At 38.6% G+C, this 20,893-nt stretch overlaps 3 protein-coding genes and 1 long non-coding RNA gene across 6 annotated transcripts; 1 reads left to right on the forward strand and 3 right to left on the reverse strand.

Moving 5' to 3' along the window:
* The first annotated feature begins 1,638 nt into the window (after positions 1–1,638).
* Positions 1,639–20,286, forward strand: LOC141619577 (uncharacterized). 3 transcript variants are annotated; one of them, XR_012531742.1, is made up of 5 exons: positions 1,639–1,807; positions 2,685–2,980; positions 8,703–8,973; positions 12,720–12,990; positions 20,050–20,286. It is a non-coding gene; the product is annotated as an uncharacterized LOC141619577 (long non-coding RNA). The 3 variants fall into 3 exon arrangements; XR_012531743.1 differs by lacking the exons at positions 12,720–12,990; positions 20,050–20,286 and adding an exon at positions 12,474–12,533; XR_012531744.1 differs by lacking the exons at positions 12,720–12,990; positions 20,050–20,286 and adding an exon at positions 12,439–12,521.
* Positions 9,502–11,437, reverse strand: LOC141619573 (zeatin O-glucosyltransferase-like). The gene has a single exon (XM_074436588.1). The coding sequence runs from the start codon at positions 11,168–11,170 to the stop codon at positions 9,770–9,772; it is 1,401 nt and encodes a 466-aa protein (XP_074292689.1). The 5' UTR covers positions 11,171–11,437; the 3' UTR covers positions 9,502–9,769.
* Positions 12,997–15,070, reverse strand: LOC141619575 (zeatin O-glucosyltransferase-like). Its single transcript, XM_074436590.1, has one exon. The coding sequence runs from the start codon at positions 14,963–14,965 to the stop codon at positions 13,580–13,582; it is 1,386 nt and encodes a 461-aa protein (XP_074292691.1). The 5' UTR covers positions 14,966–15,070; the 3' UTR covers positions 12,997–13,579.
* LOC141619574 (zeatin O-glucosyltransferase-like) lies at positions 16,844–18,244 on the reverse strand. The gene has a single exon (XM_074436589.1). The coding sequence runs from the start codon at positions 18,242–18,244 to the stop codon at positions 16,844–16,846; it is 1,401 nt and encodes a 466-aa protein (XP_074292690.1).
* Positions 20,287–20,893: the final 607 nt, after the last annotated feature.

A 20,893-nucleotide genomic window follows, 5' to 3' on the forward strand; every position in this document is an offset into this window, starting at 1 on the left:
ACTTGTATTATTGTGTAAAATGAATCGACAATCACGAAATTTAGTTTAACAGGACAATAAAAGCGGTTATATAGAATCCGTTTTATAGAAACTTGTGTAAAACGGTTTTAGAGAAGAATTTGTGTTGACAAAAATTTGCCTGTGTGTTTTAATCTTTAGTTCTATGACAATTTGATTCGGATTTGGCTTTTATTTATTTAATCGCGTAACAATTTTTAACATGGCGTAGAAGTTTTTTTTTTAAAAAAAAAATTAAAATTTCCAATTACAGGTAGGCTAGTAGCTGAGTCTCATATTCACATAAGTTGTGATTAAGCCCAAACATGACATTGAGTCTAATATTCACACAACTTGAGATTGAAGTCCAAACATATGCATTTTTTTTTTAAATATAAACACACAAATGTATTATTTTTTTTCCAATTGATAAGTTTTAAGACGATATAGTAACATTATAATAGATCAAATCTTATCTTTATTAATTTAGAAGACATACTCAATCCAGGGCGTGCCACGTCATTAATTCAACTTTTTTTTTTTTGGAAATACATGTTATGGTGGGACCCGTTAGTATGCAATGTATTTATTTCTTCAGAATTACGGCTATACAAACATGCGGCAAATTGCGTCTTAGAACAAATACTATGAAATAATACTATGAAATAATTTTATACATTTCGAATAAATGAAATTAATGGCATATAAGCGAAATGAATTACAAATCGGAATAAATGAAACTAATTACAAATAAATGAATTACATAATTTTAAAAAAAAAATTAAATAATAATAAAATTACATAATTACGAGAAGGAATTACATTTAATAACGGGATTAAATTACATATAATGCGAATAAATTACATGCATAATTTTTAAAAACTAGATAATATTTAAAAAAAAATATCCTTTGTTATTTCCTCCTAAACCATTGCATGTGAACACGTATTTATAACAAGTTTAAACATTAATTATGTAGATCGCTGATTTAGACTAACTAGACAAGTACAATAGAAATGCAAAAAAAAAAAAAAAAAGACATCCAAAGGCATTAATATCGGCCCAAATACATACCCGTGTAATTTTACACGAGTTTAAAACTAGTATACTCTAATTGAATAGAAACAAGCTTTGGCATAATGGCTAAATATTATGCTTTCATATCTGTCTTAAGCAAGAAGTATGGGCTTTTTTGTTACAATGAAGCCCAAAGAAATGTTAAAAGGCCCTGCTTAAGATTTGGTTCCCGTCATTCCAGGCCAGCATACCTTTTCAGGTGGAGTTGGGTTTGGGCTGAATCGTATTAAATCGGGTTATTTCGAGTCAACTACCGGGTCTGATTTGAGACGGGTCATTATTGGTTCTAGTTACTTTATCAAATTACTTCAATCATTAATTCGTTATTAAGTCAAAGGTATCGAACTAAAAACTAACTCACTTTTATTTGTTCATTAAGTTTAATAATTGTCAGGTCATCAATCTAATCGAGTCGAGTTCATATCGGGTCATGACGGGTTCGGGTCACTAATCATCGGGTCATATCAACAAGGGCGTCGATTGCAAACGGGTCAGGTCGGTTTCGTGTTGTTAGTTTTTCGAATTCATGATTTTCAGTTATTATGGAGAAATGTTAACTCCTCTAATAATCTTTGCAATTCCCTTTTCCTTTCTTATGATTATTATTTCACCCTTCAAATTTCATCAATTTTTATGTTACAAATCCATTGCTTTCACATAGTATATAATCTAGGGTTTCTACATCAAAGATTACTTCAAACATGTACGAATACTTCAATCTGCCAATTCAGGGTAATTCCTAATTCCCAATTCCCAATTCTCTACTTGATTTTTGCAATGTGGGTTGTGTTGTTTGTGATCAAATTTTGAGATTCATCATGTATTTACTGTTGGGTAATTTTTTTTAAAATTTATTGTTATTAAATTTATGAATTTTGTTTATGTTGATGATTTGTGTAATTGAGGAAGTGGGTATATTCATTTGATTAACATCAAAATCTTATTTAAGACCGTCTTAATTTAAAATGGTCGTGTTTCATGTTATGTAGTTCATTTAACGCTAGCTGCAATAACTTAGCTAGAAAGTTGATGATTTTTTGGGGGTGATTGTTTGTAGTCAGTATGCAGTTGTGCATACTGAATACAAACAGTGGGAGTGAATGTAGAAGCCTACAATTCAGGGTAATTCCTAATTCCGAAAAGAATGTAGAAGCCTAGAAGGATATGGGGAGTTGGGGAGATGAAAGTTGTGCATTACTTGAACCTCAGAATGCAGTTGAAAGTGATGTCTCATCGGATGGGACTCGTCATATTCAAAATGGTGTCGAGGTTGGGGTTGTTAACGTTGGTGGTGATGAGTGTCGTGAATACTTGATTATGAAAGCAATGTAGTTGTAGAGGAAGGGACCATTGTGCCACTGTGTGAGAGGCTAAAGTTTCAAAACAGTGGGAGTGATGGTTCCAACATCGAGGAAGAAATAAAGAACTGGGAGGACATGAGGATGGCGAGGAGGGGGAAAACGAAGTTAACCCCTTTACACGCGTTGTACTGTGGAATGCTCCTTTTATATGAAGACTGGGACTTTCTAGGCGTAGGATAGTCTAATATACTAAGTTTTTGTAATAGTTCTGCTGCGTGAATGCTGAAGTTTCTATATTATTTCTGTAGGCACCTGTGCTACCTGCAGGATCTTCTCAGCATCATCCAAATTCCAACAATATGAAGTAAAGTGGTCTGTCTTCTGATAATCATCAGATCCATCAAATGGAGAACGAGAACGGAGAGTTTCCTGAACAACCAGAACAGCAGGCATACGGCTGTATGGGTATTACATGAAAACTGGCCAGCGTAAATTCTTGTCCTCATGTCAATACCACCACCCTAAGAGCCGAATGCTTAGTTCATTGCTGTGTGCTCTTAGAGAAAAGAGCCTTCCTTTGTGACCTATATCGGCTGTATCACCTGTATGTTCCCTACTTCCCTTGTTGCTTAACAAGTTTTTTACTTTATCAAGTCTTATACTCTTATGGTCTCTCTATTTGATTAAGTGTTTTAACGAGAAAGGGACAGAAAGGTAAAGGAACAATTCTCCTTCACCTCCCTCTCCATTCCTTTCCATCTACCGTGCCCTTCTCTCCCCTTATTGTATCCGAACAAAACCTAAGGCATCCCTGTTTGATTTAGCAAATGAAGTTTCCTTATCTTGTTTTATTTGAATATCATACAAAGTACAAACTGCTGAAACGTTAAAATGAAAAGTTCATTTCCTCTCAAGACTTGTGTATTTTACGCGGGTGGTCTTTACAATGAACTGCTTTGATTGTTTCCATTAAAAAAAATGCTTTGAAAGTTTGAATGTGTCTTGCATACTACAAGTACGTAGTTATACTCGATGTTGCTTAAGTATTGAGGGCTCTTTGCTTTGTGATTTTGGTTTTCTAATCTTTTAGAATAAAGATGCGTCATTTTTTCTCTCTTAGATTTCCTGGTTCTGAAATTCAGGGAGAATTCACATCTCTTTTGCATTCTAGCTGAGTGTTAGTTTCTTTTCATGCATTAATGTACTATATTGATGTTTGCAGCGATGGCACTTCTGAAATAGCTCAATAGACCCTAAATTGATGTTTCGCGCATTAATATACTATATTGGATTCAATAGGGAGCAACATTTAGAAAACCGAAAAATATAAAATGAATTATTTATTTGTGTTTTTAAGCGGTGTAAAAGAAATGATAATTGTGTTTCAGTAGCTAGAATTTTTTCGAACAGTTAGGAACGAATTAGAGACCTCAGGTGAACCTGATAAACCTTTTCAATTTTCTTCTGATAAAAACTATGTTACTCAGACACGGATACGAAGTATCGTATTCGATACGTATCGGAGTATCCGACACGTGATTTTGAATTTTAATAGATACGGGAATACGGTCAAAGGAGTATATTGACTTTTTTTAGACACGGATACGATACGTCTTCTATATATATTTTTTATTATATTTGAGAAACAAATAAAAAATATACTTTATACTGTATTTTTTTTGTTTTATACAAGTCTTGTTATAGTACTCAGTATACTACCCGTATCTCTCTCTGTTAGAAAACCAGAAACTATAAAATATACAATAGTAATTATTAAAATATTATCACCTTTAACAGTTGTGTATCTAACCCAACTACCCACCTTCTGCCCCACACTTCTCTTTTAAAAAATAAAACCCTAAATCTTTCTACCCATCACACCAGCCGCAATACAAGTTCTCCTTCTCTCTCTTTTTCCACACACACCGCTCTCCCTCACACAAAGATCAAGATCAGGCTCTTCCTCACACCAAAGATCAAGATCAAGATAAGATCCTTTCCACACATAAATATTAAAATATTACAGTTAAGTCTTGTTTTTCCATCAAAATTAAGATCAAGATCAAGATGTTTCCATTGTCGTTGCCGTGTCAGTATCGCGTCAGTAATTCAGTAATTGGCGTGTCCGGTACGTATCCCGTATCGTATCGTATCGATACGGAATACGCCACTCAACAGACATGTCCGAGAGTATCGTAGCTGATAAACAATGAACCTTGAGATCTCAGGTGTAACAGTCCCTTTTTTGGAGGGAATACATCTCGGGATACTAATACTCTGATCTATTTGAAAAGGTTTATCAGGTTCAGGTATGTTTCCGAGGACCTATGAATCGGTTGAAGGAAGATAGCGGATAAAATTGAAAGGACTCCGTCTTTGGAATGAGCTTGACATCTTGGACCACAGAAGCCATTAGGCAATCATGAACAACAATGACTCTGCGATACTTTGCCGAGAGTTGCTCCAAGAGTTCAGACACGGGTTTTATTAGATGTGTTGGAATATCGAAAAGTGGTTCAAGGTGAATCGGGAAGTGGAAAGAAAGATCGGGGTTTGGAGGAGGCGAAATGTAGGGGGGGATTTGGAAGTTGATCTTGGTTAGACTTTCCGAGTCCGAACCTTGGCTTGGTTATTATGCATGGCGGACCCTGCATAGTGAACCGGAATGCCATAGGAAATTACGAGATGGGAGAGATGGAGGAGTTGGTTTAGGTGGCCTTGAGCCGGAAAAGGGACCATAACAACCACGACTTCAGAATCAATCTGGTCCACCATTGTTCGATATTGTGTATGTAGTTTACTGCCTTACTGTCTTTGGAAAGATCCGAAAAATCCCGAACAATTCAATTTGAGCCGTTCTAGAGGTCGTACCACTTCAATCTGTGCCTGGAGATGTCGTACTTGATTACCTTTCTTTTTCTCCTGGATTTTCTACCATGTGTCCGAGGTTCTTGAGGAGTTACCCTATTCGATTTCAACCCGAAATAACAAGTATCAATCCATTTTTCACGATTTTTCGAGGTTCGGTCGATGCTGGTTTATCGCATACCAGCACCCTCACCCTCAAATGTCGCCGTTTGATCCTCAAAATTGTGTGGCCGCTTTATCTGATCCGAGGGACCTTCTATTACATTTTCGGTGAATTTTCTTCTAGGACCGTGTCTAAAAACCATGTATTATTCACTTCAATTTGAGTCGTACCGGACCACGTTTATTTTTCTACCGGATTTTCTACCACGTCTCTGAGGTCTCCTAAGAAGTTACCATATTCGATTTCAACCCAAATAACAAGTATCAATCCACTTTTCACGATTATCCAAGGTTCTGTCGAACCCTCAAATGTCGCCCGTTGGTCCTCAAAATTCGTGTGGCCGTTTTATCTGACCCGAGGGACCTTCCGTGGGATTTCCGGTGAATTTTGTTCCGGAACATTGAAATCCCGAAAACCGTGTATTATACTCTTTAATTTAAGCCGTCCGAGAAGTCGTACCAGATCACCTTTCTTTTTCTCTTGGATTTTCTACCACGTGTCCGAGGTGTCTTAAGGAGTTACCCTATTCGATTTCAACCCCAAATAACAAGTATCTATCCACTTTTCACAATTATACAAGATTCGATGCTAGTTTATCGCATACCAACACTCTCAAATGTCCCCCGTTGGTCCTCTAAATTAGTGTGGCCGTTTTATCTCACCCGAGGGACCTTCGGTGGGATTTTCGTGAATTTTGTTCTAGGACTCTAAATTCCCGAAAACCGTGTATTATACTCTTTAATTTAAACCGTTCGAGAAGTCGTACCGGATCACCTTTCTTTTTCTCCCGGATTTTCTACCACGTGTGCGAGCTGTCTTTAGGACTTAGCCTATTCGATTACAACCCCAACTAACAACTATCTATCCATTTTTCACGATCATGTGAGATTTGACAAATGGTGGTTTATTGCATACCAGCACCCTCAAATGTCCCCAGTTGATCCTTAAAATTCCTGTGGCCGCTTTATCTGACCAGAGAGACCTTCCGTGGTATTTTCGTGAATTTTGTTCCAGGACCCTGAAATCCTGAAAACCGTGTATTATACACTTCAATTTGAGCCGTTCGAGAGGTCGTACCAGACCATCTTTCTTTTTCTCCCGGATTTTTAACCCCAAATAATAAGTATCAATCCATTTTTCACGATATCCAAGGTTCGGTCAATGCTTGTTTATCGCATACCAGTACCCTTAAATGTCCCCCGTTGATCCTTAAAATTCGTGTGGCCTCTTTATCTGACCCAAGGGACCTTCCGTGGGATATCCGTGAATTTTGTTCCAGGACCCTGAAATTCCGAAAAACAGTGTATTATACACTTCATTTTGAGCCGTTCGAGAGGTCGTACCGGACCACCTTTCTTTTTCTCCCGGATTTTATACCACGTGTCCGAGGTCTCTTGAAGATTCGATTTCAACCCCAAATAACAACTATCTATCCATTTTTCACGATCATCCGAGGTTTGACAAATGTTGGTTTATTGCATACTAGCATTTTCAAATGTACCCCGTTGATGCTTAAAATTCGTGTGGCTGCTTTATCTGACCCGAGGAACCTTCGGTGAGATTTCCGTGAATTTTGTTCCAGGACCCGAAACCACGAAAACCGTGCATTATACACTTCAATTTGAGCCGTTAGAGAGGTCGTACCGGACCACCTTTTTTTCCCGGATTTTCTACCACGTGTCCGAGGTCTCTTGAAAAGTTACCTTCTTCGATTTCAACCATAATAACAAGTAACAACAACAACAACAACAACAACAACAACAACAACAACAGAGCCTTTAATCCCAAAATGATATGGGGTCGGTTGACATGAATCATCCTTAAGAACCGTCCATGGGGGAACGGACACCTCAAAATGCGAAAAAGAATAGAAAACGGAAAAATGAAAAACAAAAGGGAAAGCGAAACATAATACAAAGTCAAGGTAAACTTATAGGTTTTAAAATTGAAGTCCGGATTTCTTTTATAAAAACTTAAAATTTAAATCGAAAAAAAAGATTAAAACGATTTTGAAAACCGAAGTAGAATTTAAGGATCCGGGATACCTTAAAACTAAACCAAGTAAAATATATAAGAAAGTGGTTGGTAAAAAAGTGTAATAAAGGAGAGAAGAACAAATAATTTTTTTTAAAATTAAATAAAAACACTAAATATATCAAATAACATCAAATACTAAAAATCCAGATGTATCCTTTCCCTCCATTGTGCCCTCTCCGTCACCATACTCTCCTCAAGCCCCAGAAATCTCATATCGTGGTCTATCACTCTCAACCATGTTTGTCTCGGTCTCCCTCTACCCCTAGGAACCTTTTCCGTTCTCCAAGTTTCGAGCCTCCTAACTGATGCGTCCATAGGTCTCCTTCTCACATGGCCAAACCATCTTAGTCGATTTTCCATCATCTTGTCCTCTATTGGCGCCACTTTTACCTTTTCCCTGATCACTTCATTTCTTAATCGATCTTTCCTTGTATGGCCGCACATCCACCTAACATACGCATCTCCGCTACGCTCATCTTTTGAATGCGACCATGTTTCACGGCCCAACATTCGGAACCGTAAAGTAAGGCAAGCCTAATTGCCGTGTGATAAAATTTTCCTTTTAATCTTTGGGGCATATCTTTATCGCATAAAAACCCCAAATCAATCTTCCATTTCAACCATCCCGCTTTAATTCTGTGAGCCACATCTCCGTCTAACTCTCCATCTTTTTGAATAACAAGTATCAATCCATTTTTCAAGATTATCCAAGGTTCGGACGATACCGATTTATTGCATACCAGCATCCTCAAATGTCCCCGGTTCGTCCTCAAAATTAGTGTGGCCGCTTTATTTGATCCGAGGGACCTTCCGTGGGATTTCCGTGAATTTATCTGACCCGAGAGACCCTGAAATGTCCCCAGTTCGTCCTCAAAATGGATTGATACGAGTTTATCGCATACCAGCACCCACAAATGTCGCCCGTTGGTCCTCAAAATTTGTGTAGCTGATTTATCTATTCTGAGAGACCTTCCGAGAGATTTCCGGTAAATTTTTATCCGGGACCCTACAATCCCACTAAACCATTGTTGTATTAATTTAATACCAATTACAGCAGTGTAGTTTTGTTCAAGTGGGGTATATGTGTTTAATCTTAAAATCTTATTTGAGACCGTCTTCAGCTTAAAACGGTCTTCTTTTATGTTTGAGAAGCTAGAAGACTGGGACTTGCAAGGTGTAAGATAGTCTAATCTAAGTTTTTGTAATAGTTCTGCACTACTGCTGCTTGAATGCTGAAGTTCCTATATTATTTTTGTAGGCACCTGTGCTACCTGCAGGATCCTCTCAGCATCATAATCCAAATTCCTACAATATGGAGAAAAGCGGACTGTCTTCTGATAATCATAGATCATCAAATGGAGAGCGGAGACGGAGAAGTTCCTGAACGACCAGGACAGCCTGAGTGTGAGTACTAGATGAATACTGGCCAGTGTAAATTCTAGTCTGCATGTCGATACCACCACCTTAAGAGCGGAGTGCTTACTTCCTCACAGTTTGTTCTTACGGAAAAGGGCCTTCCTTTGAGACCTGTATGTTCCCTTGTTCCTTCACATTTTTTTTTTTACCATGCCCTTCCCTCCTATTGTATCAGAAGTTCCGAATGAAACCTAAGGCATCTAAGGCCCTGTTTGATTTGACGAGTTCAATTCCCTTATCTTGTTTTATTTGTATATCATAGAAACTGCTGAAATATGATTGAACAGTTCATGTCCTTCCAAGAATTATGTATTTTACGCAGTTCATGTCGTTTCTATGTATTTGTATATCATAGAAATTAGAAACTGCTGAAATATGAACAGTTCATGTCGTTACTATGAACTGCATTGATTGTTTCCGGAAAAAAAAAATGCTTTGATAGTTTGAATGTGTCGTACATAGTTATTCTCGGTGTTGCTCAAGTACTGAGGACTCTTGCTTTGCTTTCTGAAATGCAGTGATGGCACATCTGAAATGCAGTGATGGCACATCTGAAATAACCCAATAGACTATAGAATGAAGTTTTGCACATTAATGTACTATATTAGATTTGATAGGAAGCAAAATTTAGAAACCCGGAAAAAAATAAAAGGAAATATTTATTTAGGTGTTTAAGCGGTGTAAAAGAATACAAAAGGTAAACAAATGAATAGGACGGAGGGAGAAACAGCTAGAAAGGAATTAGAGAAAATTAACCGAACCAAGCCCTATTGGCTACACACACAAACTAGGTATGAGCCCAAATAACCCAACCTGAAATGACAGGAGGTGCATAGTTTACCCAAAGTATCTTGAACAGGTTGTCTCGTTTAGCAGGTCTACTTCAGGGAAAAACCCTAAGAGTATGCATCATCTTGTGATATGAGCAATGAAAGCATCCATTTCTAAGGATGAAGCTCCACCCTTTGAAACCGACTTTCGGACACTGTCACCTAGTTCCGAAGCTCTTTTCCTGATCTCCGCTCCTTCTTTTGTTGCCATTAACCTTTTGACTGCACTCTCAATAGTAACGGAACTAACTAGCTTCCCACGGTCTTCCCACTCCCTCACCATAACGCCAATCCCTAGCACTTCTGTTATCAAAACAGCGTTCCTCGGCTGGTCAGAGTGCATAGGCCACGCTACAATAGGGACCCCCATGCTAACACTCTCGATGCAGGAGTTCCAGCCACAATGACTCATGAACCCGCCTATTGACTGGTGTGCTAGAATGTCTAACTGTGGTCCCCATTCTCGGACTACCAGTCCCCTGCCCTTGACCCTTTCCTCATAGCCTTTCGGAAGCTCAGGATTTCCGTCTTTTTCGCTACAGAAACCATCAGCTTTATCGGCATTTCTGAGCACCCATATAAACTTTTGTCCACTTCTTTCTAACCCAGTAGCCAACTCTCCAATCTGCTCTTCTGTTAGTGATGTCGTCGATCCGAAAGAGACGTATATTACGGACCCTTTGTTCTGTTCATCGAGCCATTCTAGGCATGTATGTCTTTTCTGATTTCCGGACATTTCTATCGGATTAAAAGGTCCAAGGACAAAGTGTTTTGTTTCCGTATCGTTTCCTAATAGTTTTTCCAACAGCTCTACATATGGACCTTCTATCACCCTTGACGTGTTGTAAATTCGTCCTGACTCGATCCCCCAGAATTTTTGCTGATCGACGAAAAACCTTGAGACCTCTGGCGTCATGGTCCCTTCATCGGAGGGAATACATCTTGGGATATTAACACTCTGATCTATTTGAAAAGGTTTGTCAGATTCCTGTATTTCTTCCCAGGAACCTAAGAACCGGTAAAAGACAGAGATAGGATTGAACTGAAATGACTCAACCTTTGTCATGAACTCGACATCCTGTACCACAGAAGCCATTAGGCTATCATGAACAACAATGACTCTGCGATAATTTTCCGAGAGTTGCTCCAAGAGTTTAGACACGGGTTTTCTTAGATGTTTTGGAATATCAAAAAGCGGTCCAAGGTGAACCGGGAAATGGAAAGAAAGTTCGGGTTTTGGAGGAGGCGAAATGTAGGAAGGGATTTGGAAGTCATGGAATTTGATCTTGGTTAGACTTTCGGAATCCCAACCTTGGACTCTGACCTTGGCTTGGTGGTTGTGCATGGCCGACCCTGCATAGTGAACTGGAATGCCATAAGAGATTACGAGATGCGAGAGATGGAGGAGTTGGTTTAGGTGACCTTGAGCCGGAAAAGGGACCATAACAACCGCGACTCGAGAGTCGTTCTGATCCTCCATTTTTCGATATTGTATTATGTAATTTACTGCCTTACTGTCTTTGGATGCAGATTATTAAGTTTTTCATGTCCTATAAATACTAGTGTGCAGAAAAAAGCAGAAAATGTGTAAAATAATGCAAACATTATTTAACTGTATATGCAATAACGTCATTAGCTGCGCCATTTGTTTTATGGAGCAAAAATAAAAGAAGTCCGCTTACTGGTTTTGACAAAATTTTACTCCATGTTTTGGATATGCGACTATGAGAATTTGATTTTGATTTTGCCTCTTATTAAATTATTATAGTGACATGGATACATCATACATGGTAACTATTTTTTAAAAATTTGGTACTTATATCATATGATCACCCTATTTGAATATATCAATCATTTTGTTAGAATATTCGATCGTCAAAATAAAATCGGTAGTTTTTACAATTGATTTATTGTTATTGGGTTGATCTTTTTCAGGACACACTGAAATACTTGGTATCTTATCTTAATTTTTTTTTATTGTAGACGACTTTATGGGTTAAACCAAATTAATAGTAACTATGGATCCCGCTCATGCATGCACGGTATTTGTAAATCTTTTAGTTTATAATGTACTCCGTATTATTTATAGATTTAAAATTGATATATAATTAATTTTTCATATTTTGATATGAGGATAAAAAATCAAAATGGAAAGCTAATCAAAAGAATTGAGTAAATTCATGAAATGTGTGAGACGGTTTTACACAAACATAGTGTAAAACAGATCGAAAGTCGAAACATAACCATATTTGTGTTAACCATGAAAGTCTTGATCTTTTTTTTTGTTCCTGTGAATCTGCAGTGGGTCTCCCTTGCGACGGGTCGGATATTGCGACGGGTATTTTGTGAGTAGAAATGGGTAGAGGGGACAAGGTGGGCACCCACCCCATGTGCTCTTGTCTCACCCCCTATGGGTTTTGTGTGAGATAATATGGTACCCGTCACAAGTTTGTGACGGATACCGTCCGTCGCAAGGGAGAATTTGCGGTGAATCTGTGATTGTTTGTGTAATTGAGGAAGTGGGTTTTGCTGTACTTCACCTTTTTGTGTAAACTACTAGTTGTTTGGAGAATATTTATGAAGTGAAATAAAAAAGATATAAATAAAAATAAATAAAAAAAGATAAAGGTGTCTTAGAATCATTGTTGTACGGAGTATTAATTTAATACTACCAATTACAGCAGTGTAGTTATGTTCAAGTGGGGTATATGTGTTTAATCTTAAAATCTTATTTGTGACCGTCTTCAGCTTAAAACGGTTTTGTTTTATGTTTGAGAGGCTAGAAATTTCAAAACAGTTGGGGTGATGGTTCGAAGATCAAGGAAGAAAATAAAGAAGAAGAAATTTCAAAACATGATGATGACAAGGAGGGAGAAAACGAAGGTTTACCCTCGAGGCCTTGTGCTTCGGATTGCTCCTTTTATATAAAGACTGGGACTTGCAAGGTGTAAGATAGTCTAATCTAAGTTTTTGTGATAGTTCTGCACTTCTGCTGCGCGAATGCTGAAGTTCCTATATTATTTTTGTAGGCACCTGTGCTACCTGCAGGATCCTCTCGGCATCATAATCCAAATTCCAACAATGTGGATAAAAGTGGTCTGTCTTCTGATAATCATAGATCATCAAATGGAGAACGGAGACGGAGAGGTTCCTGAACGACCAGGCCAGCAAGAGTGTGAGTACTAGATGAAAACTGGCCAGTGTAAATTCTAGTCTGCATTTCGATACCACCACCTTAAGAGCGGAGTGCTTACTTCCTCACAGTTTGTTCTTACGGAAAAGGGCCTTCCTTTGAGACCTGTATGTTCCCTTGTCCCTTCACATTTTTTTACCATGCCCTTCCCTCCTCCTAAGGCATGTAAGGCCCTGTTTGATTTGACGAATTCAATTCCCTCGTCTTGTTTTATTTGTATATCATAGAAACTGCTGAATTATGATTAAACAGTTCATGTCATTCCAAGAATTATGTGTTTTATGCAGGTGGTCGTTACTATGAACTGCTTTGATTGTTCCGGAAAAAAAATGCTTTGATAGTTTGAATGTGTCGTACATAGTTATTCTCTGTGTTGTTCAAGTACTGAGGGCTCTTGCTTTGCTTTCTAATCTTTTAAAGATGTGTCAATTTTTTTCTCTTAGATTTTGAATGTACTATATTGGATTTGATAGGAAGCAAAATTTAGAAGCCCGGAAAAAATAAAATGAAATATTTATTTAGGTGTTTAAGCGGTGTAAAAGAATAAAAAAGGTAAACAAATAAATGGGATGGAGGGAGTAACAGCTTGAAAGGAACTAGAAAAAATTAACCGAACCAAACCCTATTGGCTACACACACAAACTAGGTATGAGCCTAAATAATCCAACCTGAAATGACGGGAGAGTATGCATCGCATCATCTTGTGATATGAGCAATGAAAGCATCCATTTCTAAGGATGAAGCTCCACCTTTTGAAACCGACTTTCGAACACTGTCACCTAGTTCCGAAGCTCTTTTCCTCATCTCCGCTCCTTCTTTTGTTGCCATTAACCTTTTGACTGTACTCTCAATAGTAACGGAACTTACTAGCTTCCCACGGTCTTCCCACTCCCTCACCAGAACACCAATCCCTAGCACTTCTGTTATCAAAACAGCGTTCCTCGGCTGTTCAGAGTGCATAGGCCACGCTGCAATAGGCACCCCCATGCTAATACTCTCAATGGACGAGTTCCACCCACAATGACTCATGAACCCGCCTATTGACTGGTGAGCTAGTATGTCTAGCTGTGGGGCCCATTCTCGGACTACCATTCCCCTGTCCTTGACCCTTTCCTCATACCCTTCCGGAAGCACAGGATTTTTGTCTTTTCCGCTACTGAAACCATCAGCTTTATCGGCATTTCTGAGCACCCATATAAACTTCTGCCCACTTCTTTCTAACCCAGTTGCCAACTCTTCTATCTGCTCTTCTGTTAGTGATGTCGATGATCCGAAAGAGATGAATATCACAGACCCTTTGTTTTGTTCATCCAGCCATTTTAGACATCTATGTCTTTTCTGATTTCCGGACATTTCTACCGGATTAAAAGGTCCGAGGACAAAGTGTTTGGTTTCAGCATTATTTCCTGATAGTTTTTCCGACAGCTCAACATATGCACCTTCTATCACCCTTGACGTATTGTAAATTCGTCCTGACTCGGTCCCCCAGAATTTACTCTGATTAATAACGAACCTTAAGATTTCAGGTGTAACGGTCCCTTCTGTAGAGGGAATACATCTCGGGATAGTAATGCTCTGATCTATTTGAAAAGGTTTATCAGATTCTGGTATGTTTTCCCAGAAATCTATGAATCGGTTGAAGCCAGATAGCGGATAAAATTGAAAGGACTCCGTCTTTGGAATGAGCTTGACATCTTGGACCACAGAAGCCATTAGGCAATCATGAACAACAATGACTCTGCGATACTTTGCCGAGAGTTGCTCCAAGAGTTCAGACACGGGTTTTCTTAGATGTGTTGGAATATGGAAAAGTGGTTCAAGTGGAAGTTGATCGGGGTTTGGAGGAGGCGAAATGTAGGGGGGGATTTGGAAGTCATGGAAGTTGATCTTGGTTAGTCTATCTGAGTCCAAACCTTGGACCCGGACCTTGACTTGGTTATTGTGCACGGCGGACCCTGCATAGTGAACTGGAATGCCATAGGAGACTATGAGATGGGAGAGATGGAGGAGTTGGTTTAGGTGGCTTTGAGCCGGATAAGGGACCATAACAACCGCGACTTGAGAGTTGTTCTGGTCCTCCATTTTTCGAGATGGGAGAGATGGACGAGTTGGTCTTTGGAGAGATCCGTTAAATATTAAATACCAGAGTCAGAGTGCAATAAAAGCACATAATAATGTACAGTATAATAATGCAAAAATTATTACTTCGTATTATTAAATTGTATATGTAATAACGTCATTAGCTGTGCCATTTGCTTCTTTTGAGCTAAGATCCACAAAGTCCGCTTACTTGCTTTGACAAAAATTTACTTCATGTTAGTCTTCTATAGTACTGTGTGATTATGAGAATTTGATTTGGATTTTGGTTCTTATTTTAAATAGCGAGGGACGATCTCCTATTAAATTATTAAAAGATTACTCTTTTTTATTTATTTTTTCTGGGTTATTGTTAAATTAATGAACTTTTTGAATTAATGAACTTTTTGAGTTTGGACTTTCGATCCGTTCTACACTATGTTGTTAGTCTTGTGTGAGACGGTTTTACACAAACATAGTGTAAAACGGATCGAAAGTCGAAACATAACCATATTTGTGTTAACCATGAAAGTCTTGATCTTTTTTTTTTTGTTCCTTTGAATCTGTGATTGTTTGTGTAATTGAGGAAGACCCTGTTCTTTTGGACTTCTATTTGCTGAACTGAACATATAAGCAGGGCCGGCCCAGGGCACGTGCAAGCGGTGCGGCCGCGCCCAATCTCGCGAAACATCCTTTAGTATGTTAATATGACTAAAGCGCCATATATTAGCAGGATGCTTAGCATGGTTCAGTGGTAAGAAGCATGCTAATCGGTTTTGATAGTCCCGGGTTCGATTCTTGCCGTCTGTTTTATTTTGATAAATTAAAATGCTAGTAGCGGGAATCGAACCTGCGCATTACTGCTAGTAGATTGAATAACAACCCACTATGCTACTTATTTTATGATGTAAACATTAAAATAAATTTGTAATTGTATTTTGATTTCTTCGAGGAATGCCTTTCATATAAAAATTCTCCATAATTGCACCAACAAAATAAAAATTCTCCACAAAAGTTAAGATACATTTTACTCATTTTTCTTTTAATAATAAGGTAAGGGGGCCTCTCTTAAAATTTTCGCAGAGGGCCCCCAAAACTTCAGGGACGGCCCTGCATATAAGAGCTGAACTGAACTTATAGAAGCTGAACTGAACTGAACTTATAAGAGTTGAACTAAACTTATATGAGCTGAACTTATTGAAGTCTAACTGAACTTATAAAAATTTACACTTTCTATATATTAATATTTTTTACAACTAATACAATACATTACAATAAAAAATAAATTATATATTACGTTTTTTTTTCTAACCATTTATTTCCATATTATCATCATACTCGTCACTTTCATCTTCATCTTCATTTTCACTCACATCATCGAATCCATCTATTTTTTTTCTAACCATCTATTTTTTTTAAGAATAATGTATATAGGATAATTTTAATATTGGATTTTTTTTTGCATTGATTTTAATGAAAAAGGTACTATTTTTTTTCAATTCGTCAATATTAAAAAACGGGTATGAATTTATAATTAATATAAGTTGTATGAACTTGTCTAAACTGAACTTATAGGAGCTGAACTGAACTTATAGGAGCCGAACTGAACTTATAAGAGCCGAACTGAACTGAACTTATAAGATCTGAACTGAACTGAACTGAACTGAACAAATGAGTAGGACGGAGGGAGTAACAGCTTGAAAGGAATTAGAGAAAATTAACCGAACCAAGCCCTATTGGCTACACACACAAACTAGGTATGAGCCCAAATAACCCAACCTGAAATGACAGGAACTAGGAGTTGCATAGTTTACCCAAACTATCTTAAACAGGTTGTCCCGTTTAGCAGGTCTACTTGAGGGAGAAACCCGAAGAGTATATGCATCATCTTGTGATATGAGCAATGAAAGCATCCATTTCTAAGGATGAAGCTCCACCTTTTGAAACCGACTTTCGGACACTGTCACCTAGTTCCGAAGCTCTTTTCCTGATCTCCGCTCCTTCTTTTGTTGCCATTAACCTTTTGACTGTACTCTCAATAGTAACGGAACTAACTAGCTTCCCACGATCTTCCCACTCCCTCACCATAACACCAATCCCTAACACTTCTGTTATCAAAACAGCGTTCCTCGGCTGTTCAGAGTGCATAGGCCACGCTGCAATAGCCACCCCCATGCTAATACTCTCAATGGACGAGTTCCACCCACAATGACTCATGAACCCGCCTATTGACTGGTGAGCTAGTATGTCTAGCTGTGGGGCCCATTCTCGGACTACCATTCCCCTATCCTTGACCCTTTCCTCATACCCTTCCGGAAGCACAGGATTTTTGTCTTTTCCCCTACTGAAACCATCAGCTTTATCGGCATTTCTGAGCACCCATATAAACTTCTGCCCACTTCTTTCTAACCCAGTCGCCAACTCTCCGATCTGCTCTTCTGTTAGTGATGTCGATGATCCGAAAGAGATGAATATCACAGACCCTTTGTTTTGTTCATCGAGCCATTTTAGACATCTATGTCTATTCTGATTTCCGGTCATTTCTACCGGATTAAAAGGTCCGAGGACAAAGTGTTTTGTTTCAGCATTATTTCCTGATAGTTTTTCCGACAGCTCAACATATGCACCTTCTATCACCCTTGACGTATTGTAAATACGTCCTGACTCGGTTCCCCAGAATTTCTTCTGATTAACGATGAACCTTGAGATCTCAGGTGTAACGGTCCCCTCTTTGGAGGGAATACATCTCGGGATACTAATACTCTGATCTATTTGAAAAGGTTTATCAGATTCTGGTATGTTTTCCCAGGAACCTATGAATCGGTTGAAGGCAGATAGCGGATAAAATTGAAAGGACTCAGTGTTTGGAATGAGCTTAACATCTTGGACCACAGAAGCCATTAGGCCATCATGAATAACAATGACTCTGCGATACTTTGCCGAGAGTTGTTCCAAGAGTTCAAACACGGGTTTTCTTAGATGTGTTGGAATAGCGAAAAGTGGTTCAAGGTGAACCGGGAAGTGGAAAGAAAGATCGGGGTTTGGAGGAGGCGAAATGTAGGGAGGGATTTGGAAATCATGGAATTTGATATTGTTAAGACTTTCGGAGTCCCAACCTTGGACCCGAACCTTGGCTTGGTGGTTGTGCATGGCAGACCCTGCAAAGTGAACCGGAATGCCATACGAGATTACGAGATGCGAGAGATGGAGGAGTTGGTTTTGGTGGCCTTGACCCGGAAAAGGAACCATAACAACCGCGACTTGAGAGTTGTTCTGGTCCTCCATTTTTCGAGATTCAGAGATGGAGGAGTTGGTCTTTGGAAAGATCCGTTAAATATTAAATACCAGAGTCAGAGTGCAAAAAATGCACATAATAATGTACAGTATAATAATGCAAAAATTATTATTATTAGCTAAGCCATTTGCTTCTTTTTGAGCCAAGATCCAAAAAGTCAGCTTACTTGCTTTGACAAAAATTTACTTCATGTTAGTCTTCTATAGTTCTGTGTAATTATGAGAATTTGATTTGGATTTTGGCTCTTATTTTACATAAATTGTGAGAAACGATCTCATTACTCTTTTTGATTTATTTTTTCCGAGTTATTGTTAAATTAATGAACTTTTTGAGTTATTGCTGCTATTAACTACATAAATTGCGGGAGTATGTATTAACCAACGTATTCCTCATGCAATTCTCAATTATCAAACCGATTCTCGCTAAAGGACCTTGGTCCCTTATCGTATTTCTTGGGCATCGAAGTCACACCCAATAACCTTGGTTTACACCTAAATCAATCCAAATACATTTATGACTTATTAACCAAATACAAAATGATTGAAGCCAAACCTAACAATACACCTATGGCTACCTCACCGGCGTTAACTCGTGAAGACCACAATTCCGTTCAAGATCACGCAACCTATCGTGCAATTGTTGGAAGCTTACAATACCTATCACTGACTAGGCCCGACGTTGCCTTTGCTATCAACCGCCTTGCTCAATTCCTTCACCATCCCACGACCACCCATTGGACTGCCTTGAAACGCCTACTACGTTATTTGCAAGGCACTCAAACCATTGGTATACAATTGTATCGAAACTCACCCTCTTGTCTTCATGCCTTTTGTGATGCAGATCATGCCGGTGACAAAGATAATTACATCTCAACGACAGGCTACATTGTGTATCTAGGTCGCAACCCTATCTCATGGTCATCCAAAAAGCAACATGGACTTGCTCTTTCAACCACCGAGGCTGAATTTCGTGCCATCGCGACGGTCACGACTGAGACCTTATGGCTTCGAAACCTTCTTCAAGAACTTCATATCGCTGTCACCAAACCTCCAGCTATCTTCTGCGACAACATTTCAGCCACACTATATGCTAAAAACCCCGTCTTTCACTCTAGAATGAAACATATGGCGCTATCCTTTCACTTCGTAAAAGAACAACTTCATCAAGGACACATCCGCATACAACACATCGCAAGCAAAGACCAACTCGCTGACATTCTCACGAAGCCTCTCCACAAGGATCATCATTTGAACTTACGTGCCAAGATTGGCCTTTCTCATCGGACGTCCATCTTGCGGGGGCGTATTAACCAACGTATTCCTCATGCAATTCTCAATTAATAAAACCGTTCTCATAATTCTCTAAACTCTATCAGTATGTTGTTAGTCTTGTGTGAGACGGTTTTACACAAACATAGTGTAAAACGGATCGAAAGTCGAAACATAACCATATTTGTGCTAACCATGAAAGTCTTCATCTTTTTTTTGTTTCTGTGAATCTGTGATTGTTTGTGTAATTGAGGAAGTGGGTTTTGCTGTACTTCACCTTTGTGTGTAAACTAGTTGTTTGGAGAATATATTTATGAAGTGAAATAAAAAAAGATAAAATAACAATAAATAAAAAAAGATAAAGGTGTCTTATTTTTGAGGATCTCCACTAAACCATTGTTGTATTAATTTAATACCAATTACAGCAGTGTAGTTTTGTTCAAGTGGGGTATATGGGTTTAATCTTAAAATCTTATTCGAGACCGTCTTCAGCTTAAAACTGTCTTCTTTTATGTTTGAGAGGCTAGAAATTTCAAAACAGTTGGGGTGATGGTTTGAAGATTGAGGAAGAAAACAAAGAAGAAGAACAGAGAGAACATGATGATGGCGAGGAGGGAGAAAACGAAGTTTGCCCCTTGAGGCCTTGTGCTGCGGATTGCTCCTTTTATATGAAGACTGGGACTTGCAAGGCGTAAGATAGTCTAATCTAAGTTTTTGTAATAGTTCTGCACTTCTGCTGCGTGAATGCTGAAGTTCCTATATTATTTTTGTAGGCACCTGTGCTACCTGCAGGATCCTCTCAGCATCATAGTCCAAATTCCAACGATATGGAGAAAAGTGGACTGTCTTCTGATAATCATCAGATCATCAAATGGAGAACGGAGACAGAGAGGTTCCTGAACGACCAGGACAGCCAGAGTGTGAGTACTAGATGAAAATTCTAGTCTGCATGTCGATACCACCACCTTAAAAGCGGAGTGCTTACTTCCTCACAGTGTGTTCTTACGGAAAAGGGCCTTCCTTTGAGACCTGTATGTTCCCTTGCCCCTTCACATTTTTTTTACCATGCCCTTACAACCATGCCCTTCCCTCCTCCTATTGTATCAGAAGTTCCGAATGAAACCTAAGGCATCTAAGGCCCTGTTTGATTTGACGAATTCGATTCCCTTATCTTGTTTTATTTGTTTATCATAGAAACTGCTGAAATATGAATGAACAGTTCATGTCCTTCCAAGAATTATGTATTTTACGCAGGTGGTCGTTACTATGAACTGCTTTGATTGTTTCCGGAAAAAAAATTGCTTTGATAGTTTGATTGTGTCGTACATATAGTTATTCTCGGTGTCAATTTTTTTCTCTTAGATTTCCTAG

The sequence above is a fragment of the Silene latifolia genome, chromosome X, assembly GCF_048544455.1.
Source record: "Silene latifolia isolate original U9 population chromosome X, ASM4854445v1, whole genome shotgun sequence".
In the NCBI taxonomy this organism is placed as follows: domain Eukaryota; kingdom Viridiplantae; phylum Streptophyta; class Magnoliopsida; order Caryophyllales; family Caryophyllaceae; genus Silene; species Silene latifolia.

What these genes read in the sequence shown, in the direction of transcription:
- LOC141619573 (XM_074436588.1), bottom strand. Translation starts at nt 11,170, where the DNA reads ATGGAGGATCAGAACGACTCTCGAGTCGCGGTTGTTATGGTCCCTTTT.
- LOC141619575 (XM_074436590.1), bottom strand. Translation starts at nt 14,965, where the DNA reads ATGGAGGACCAGAACAACTCTCAAGTCGCGGTTGTTATGGTCCCTTAT.
- LOC141619574 (XM_074436589.1), bottom strand. Translation starts at nt 18,244, where the DNA reads ATGGAGGACCAGAACAACTCTCAAGTCGCGGTTGTTATGGTTCCTTTT.